The sequence below is a fragment of the Lipotes vexillifer genome, unplaced genomic scaffold (assembly GCF_000442215.2).
Source record: "Lipotes vexillifer unplaced genomic scaffold, Lipotes_vexillifer_v1.1 scaffold988, whole genome shotgun sequence".
NCBI classification, from domain to species: domain Eukaryota; kingdom Metazoa; phylum Chordata; class Mammalia; order Artiodactyla; family Lipotidae; genus Lipotes; species Lipotes vexillifer.
This window is the reverse complement of record NW_006797916.1, coordinates 431,732-438,347: the sequence shown is the minus strand read 5'-3', so window position 1 is coordinate 438,347 and position 6,616 is coordinate 431,732. Positions and strand designations below refer to the sequence as shown.

General features: G+C 61.7%; 1 protein-coding gene across 1 annotated transcript in view; it reads left to right on the top strand.

Annotated features, from left to right (window-relative positions):
* The window catches only part of HDAC4 (histone deacetylase 4), a 221,648-nt gene that overhangs the window by 163,392 nt on the left and 51,640 nt on the right, over positions 1-6,616 (top strand). The window contains 1 exon segment of the mRNA XM_007469941.1: positions 4,381-4,620. Coding sequence (XP_007470003.1) covers positions 4,381-4,620 — 240 coding nt within the window.

Below are 6,616 nucleotides of genomic sequence, written 5' to 3'. Positions count from 1 at the left end.
TGCCGGCTGGGTCCGGCAGCCCGACAGCCCGCGGTAGGTCAGCAGAAGGACAGGCGGCCTCTGCCTCTGTTTCCATGGCCGCCGTCTGCTAATGTCCAGGCAAAGGGCATGTGGAGTGTCTTGCACTGTTCTCAAAACCGCGCTGTAGTTTTGGAGTTGAAAGTAAAGTGCTGGAAGAAAGCGAGGATTGAGCTTCTGTCCACTGAGTGCACCTTCCCGTGGCTGCTCTCCTTGTCTCCTCGGTGATCATGTTCTCAGCTTTGTCACAACCCGGTTTCCTCCCGGACGACGAGGACCCTCTACCCTTCAGTCGCTGCTTCCGGGGCCTCCACCTCCACTGCGTCCCCAGATATACTTACCCACTCAGGGGCCGCCTGCCATAGGGCCTGGAGCAGGCCTGGCGTCCTCAGGACCAGGCGCAGCTTCTGGGTGACTCCCCTGCAGGCCACCCTCGGGCCAAGGCGCCGCGGCCTCCCTCCCGACAAAGACCTTGCTTCTCCAAGTCCCCTGCAGGGTCCCCGCCCTCCCCCTCGGCCTCCCCTGCGGAGCCTCTCTCCTGCCCCCTCTGTCCACGTGGCGTCCCCACCTCCCCCGAAGTACCCACTCCCCGGCCCTCAGCCCCCCGGGCTCCCTCCGCGAGCCTGGCCTGGAGCATCTGTGCTCCCCGCTTCCGTTTTCTATCTGCCCCGCCCTCCCCTCACTGCGCCAGGACCCACCTCTCTGCTGACCTTCGGCCCCCTCCTGGCTGAGACCCCAAGGGTCATTTCCCCGCAGGCAGTCCCCTGACCCTTTGGGATCTTTCCACGGAGCAGAGAGGAGGTTGCCACCTGCTCTGAGAAAGCACCTCCGGGACCTTCATCTGGAGGGTGAAGTCCTTGGTGTTGGGAGCCCCCATCCCCATGCCCGGCCCCTGCTGTCCACTCCCCCCGTCCCTGTCCCCCATGTCCCTCTCCCTGACCTCCACCCCGCTGTCCATTGTTGCCAATTCTTTCACACCCTTGCCCTCCAGCACGTCGCAAGGGGCCTTGGCCACTCCCATATCCATCCTGGCTGCTGTCCCCCCTTCCTGTTTCCCTCCCCATCCCTCTGCCGTGGCGTCCTCTCATCGGGTCTGTTCCCCAGCCACCTTCTCAGGACCCACGCTCAATAAACCTCCCCCAAACCCCACCCTGTTACCTATCAGACTCTACGCCAGGCCCTGGGGGACAGCCGCAACGAGAGAGCTTTGACCCCGTGGGTCCTAAAGCCGAGGCTTGTAATGCCATTTGCTGAGGTTTCGAGGCGCCTGCGGACATGCCGGACATGCCAGGGCCCGGGAGAGGCCCAGCGCCCTCTTCCGGCAGAGATGGGTCCTCCATGCCTCAACCCAGCCCCAGTGGAGGGGCAGGCACAGTCTGGCCCCAAGTGGACTCTGTCCAGGCACGAAGTTCATCATGGGGACTCGCGGACTCCAGGTGTGTGGGAAGCAGATGGGATTGACAGGTCTCAAAATCATCAGAAACAGACTTTCAAAACACTTTTTTTTTTTGATGAACCACGGTGAGAAATCTGTCGAAGCACCTGGATGTGAGGTTGGCGGATTGTTTACTCGAAATAGAGTTTTGAGCCTGTCTGCCAGCCAGCACCCTCCCGCCCCGGCTTTCTCTCCACTCACAACCCATCGCCTCCTGAAGCGGTGCTGACCTGCTCCCGGAGCTCTGGCCACCTTGTTCCGGCTGGACTGGAACCTCCTGATGAGAAGCTGCCATGGGCAGATGTAAAGAAAGGGCCTGGGGTCCCCATGGCTTGGCTTTCATAGGTTGCTTTCCTTTACAGTGTTCATTACAAACAACTTAAGGGATGATCACATAAAATAAATCCCTAGCCCAATCAAAACTGTTTTCTCAGCAAAGTAAGGCAGGTGCTGAGGAGGGCATCTGTAGCTCAGTCTTCCTCTAGGGCTGGGCCCTGGTACCCGCCGGGTACAGCTGACCCCTGGCTGGTTACAAGCTAATGGAATACCAGCACTGGCACAAATGTCCCGAATCCATCCCTCGTGGGCCAGGCTTCACTGCATCCAGGTGTGGGTGAGGGCACAGGCGGCTCTGTAAGGACTTTTTAAAATACACACGCCCAGGACGAGAAAACATTAGGCTTCCTTGAAGACCTCGGTTTCCTTCTAGAAACAGAGTCAGGAGTGGTGGCAAGATTCGTTCTCCCATACAGGGCAGATCTCTCGCACGGCAGGAACCTAAACAGCGGCTTTCGAGAGCTTTGCGTCTCCTTAAAGCCCCGACACCAGTCACATCTGCCCCCATTGACTCCTTGCCCACAGCGAATGGACAGATCGTGCATGGAGAGCGACCTTCAGACTTGGGACTTTGAATTTTGGGACATGTTCTTTCACAGCTTACAGAAAGTCAAGCAGTTCAGTTATTAATTTGCTCTGAGACATTCCTTGTGCCCGAGTCCCCGCGTCAGAGGAGGGGTCCCCGCGTCTGTTCCTCTTTCTCAGCTTCCCCCCAGCTCACCACTTCCCCTCAGACCGGGGACGGCCGAGACCTCTGTGCCCCCAGTACCCGTCTGTCTTCTGGCCCCCGTGCCCGGGGCGGCAGCCTCATCACCCGAGACCCAGGGCGCCATCCTGGATGACCCTCCCTCTGCGGTGTCCTGGGCCTGGACATGCTGCCCCCTTGCTGCTGCATGGCCCTGTCCTTCCCCCACATCGCAGCGGCTAGGGCAGGCCCTCGTCCTCCCAGGCCCTGGCGGGCCGGCCGACCACAGCGCCTACTTCTGGGATGTGTGTCTGCTGGTCCCCCGCACGCCAGGCCAGGTCCCCGCCTCGTCCCTGTCGGGCCGGCCCTTGCTGTCTCGCGGCCCCCTGTGTGCTGGCCTTGCTCACTTTCCACCTTGACCCTCCCACTCCCTGGATGGCTCATTCACTTACCCAGTCGTTCAGGTGAACGTTTAATGGATAATTACCACGTGCCCCGTGGATAAGTCAGCAGTGACCCCTACCCTCACCTGAACTGCAGGCTGCAGGTCAGGCGGCCGTGTAAACGGCAGCTGTAGAGCTGCAGTGACTCCTGTGGCTGGAAGAGCCTGGGGGTGCAGACACAGGTGAGCATCACCCAGCCCCCACCCGGAAGGCCAAAGGACGCCTCCCGGAGAAGACTGGAGGCCTAAGGGGTGTCGAGGCGTCAGCCCAGGGGCGTCCGGGAGGGAGGGAATCCGTGGGGAGCCCGTCGGGAGGAAACTGCAGTGATGTCGGGACGGCCATGGCGTGGTTGGAGGGGAGGGTGAGCGGGGCCGACGGCAGAGGAGCAAAGTAAGGACGAGAGGGAGAGTTGCAGGGGCTTAGGCGGGGTGGTGGCACGTTGAGAGCCCACTGTCACTGCCACACGGAGGTGGACGGGAGAGGGGCCTCAGAAGGCCGTGGCTGTGATCTAGCAGGAGATGCAGGCTGCCCGGTGCAGGACGGGAGCAGAGTGTGAGGATGGAGAGAAGCGTGCTCTCCAGAGACGTGAGATGGGCAGTGCTGGGCAGGCACGGAAAGGGGAGGGCCAGCGAGAGCTGGTGCCCCGGGTGTCCGTGTTGAGCCAGGATGCGTACCAGGCGGTCGGGCGGTAGGTCTGGAGATGAGGAGTGAGGCCTGGGCTGGGCACCTGCGTCTGGGAGTCACCGGCGTGTGGATCCTTCAGCAGGGGAAGGACCGCACTGCTGAAGAGCGTGGTGTCTGGGCAGCAGGCCCAGGGCAGACCGGACAGCGAGGTGTGAGTGGGCAAAGAGGCCAGGGGAGAGCAGGGGAGCCACGTGTGCCCCATTGGGGGCTGGCAGGCAGGGTCATCATGGCGTCTGGGACACGCATGTTCTTGAGGTGGCAGGGGAGGGGCACGGGCGGGGTTTCTCCCGGCAGCTGTGACCGCGAAGGAAGGAGCCTCCTCTTCACACCCAGGTGGGACGTGGGTCCACACCTGTGACTTGCATTGTGCTTCGCTGTGCCAGGCACACAGGTGCTTAATTAAGAGCAAGTACCAGATGTCGGGCTGTGTCCTTTCTCAGCACCTCGGACAGCACCTGGCACCCGTGTGTGTGTGTGTGTGTGTGTGTGTGTGTGTGTGTGTGTGCCGCGCGCGTGCGTGCGTGCGTGAGCGTGTGCACGTCTGCGCGTGTGGGTGCGTGCGTGTGTGTGTAACAGCATCCTCAGGTTGGCCCGTGTTTCTGAGGTGTGGGCATTGTGTGTGTGTGTGTGCGCGCGTGCGTGTGTGTGTGTGTAACAGTGCCCTCAGAGACTGGCCCCTGTGTTTCTGAGGTGTGGGCTTTGTGACCAGCCTTCTCCTGTCCCGCGATCTCGCTCACCCCACGTCACACCGAGCTCCGCCCCTACCCTCTGTGTTGCAGATCATCCCCAAAGCGAGCGAGCCGGCCCGGCAGCCCGAGAGCCATCCCGAGGAGACCGAGGAGGAGCTGCGCGAGCACCAGGCCCTCCTGGAGGAGCCCTTCCTGGACCGGCCCTCGGGGCCGAAGGAGGCGCACGCGCTGGCCGGGGTGCAGGTGAAGCAGGAGCCCGTTGAGAGCGATGAGGACGACGTGGCGCCGGGCCAGCGGCAGCCCACCGAGCAGGAGCTGCTGTTCAGACAGGTGACCCCGCCGAGCAGGGATGGGCCCCGGGGGCGGCGCCCTCCTCCACACGCGCCGCCCAGGCCCCGTCTCCCTGGCAATGCGGGAGGGAGGTGTGGTGCGACGTCTGTGTTATAGCGGTCACCCCCAGGGACACTGGCCTTTTGCCCACTGTGGGCACTTATGCGCCTGCTTTCCGGCTAAGCACAGGCCCTGAACTCCTTAGGGATGGTTTTCCTTCAGGTTCACAGGCTGTAGGTGAACACGGATGCAAGTGCTGGAGGGATCAGCATAAACGTGGGGGAGGGAGGCTGGTTTGTTAACTGATCAGAAAGCTCAGTGGCATCTGATCAGGAGCCAGGACACTTGGGGGCCAAGAAGACACCAGCGACCAGCCTTACAGATGCAGAAAAGCAGCCTGGCCCGGGTATCCAGAGCGGCTGAGATTCCCTGGCACTGACATGCAATGAACAAACTCATAAGACTGATGAATAAATCTGAGCGATGATTCATTGACTTTGAGTGAAAAGGAAAACTGCCAGGTCAGGAAAACACTAGCGTGGCTGGCCAGCAAGTCGGAAACCCCGTGTTAGAAGCCCGAGTGCCGCAAGGGAGCTGTCCTGTTCCTGATAAGCTGGGCCCAGGGCATCTGAGGAGTGGAATCTAATATCTAATCGTGTCCTTCATCGATGCTGGAGCTCAACACCCGAGGTGCAGGGCCCCGGCTTGCCCACCCCCTCCTTGCTCGGCCTGGTGCCGGCTGCCCAGCCAAGCTCCTCCTCTGGCCCGGCAGCCCAGGCCAGGCGCCTCTGCTGCTCGTCTGCCCTCTCCGGGGGCATCTGGACTGGGGCGGGAGGTGACACACAGGATTAGTTCCTAGGTTTCTCTGGAGACCCCGCACAGGCAGCAGCTCAGCCCTCTCTGCCGGCTCCACACGCAGGTGGCTGGTTCTGTGTTGCTTTTCTTATTTCTCATTCGGAGGGCAGCGGTCTTCTGTCTCGGGCCACAGCCTCAGCGCTAAACACCACTCTGCAAAGTGCACGGGAACCAACACTTAATGAAAACAGGGAGGTCACAGCAGGAGAAAGCCGCTGTCTTTTGTGCTGAGCACACTCCTGCAGGTGACGGGGCCTGAGCTGGGGCCTTGTTCCCGTGCTGGGGGGCGTGGGCCTCGCACGTTTTTGAAGGAAGCCAGCCTCTCGTTATAACTGGAATTCAGCTTGCTGTTCGTACGCTGGTATGAAATTGGAAGGCGGTTCTACAATTTTTCAGGGCTAGTGTCTTGTCAATGATAAAGTGGCCAGCGTTCACTAAGGAATATTATCCTCGTTGTACTCCAAGCCTGAGACAGTTATCAGAAACGCCTGCTTTCCGTATGCTTTGGGGAGCCACAAGCAGAACTCCTCTCGGGGGAACTTGGTGCGCACGCAACAGTGTCAGCTTGAGACGGGCACCACGTTCTGTAGGCGGCTCGTATCTGGAGAGACTGGGCGCCCCATCAGCAGAAGGGGAGAAAGCGCCTGGGAGGGGCTCCGGGCTCTCTTCTCTCCACTCTGCTTCCTAAAGGCAGGAGGTCAGGAGCCCGGACAGAGGCCGCCCCCAGGGCTGCGGCACAGCCGTGGGCCCTCGTCCAGGGGGTCTGCTGCTCACCAGGGCCCACGTTTCCCAAAGGACAGCGCTTCCCCCGGGAACGGAGGCAGGGCTGGCCGTGGAGCCCACAGTTGCCTAGGAGCCCTGCTTTCTCCAGCACCTCTGAACAGGGTGTCCTGCCCTCCCCTCCGTGGCCGCCCAGGGAGGAACCCCCCTGCTCCCCGCGCTTCTGGCAGGGGCTGGGCGGCTGCCCACACCGCTGGCACCTCCACCTCTCCCCTGACTCCACCCCAGATCCAGCACCCCACCTCCCCGTAGGCGCAGCGCCTCTCTCCCACCCAGCCCACTGTCCCCGTGGCGTCTTCCTGTGTGTGCTTGTCTGCTGGCTCAGAGTCCAGAGCAGGGAAGGGGTGATGGGGGGGGGGGG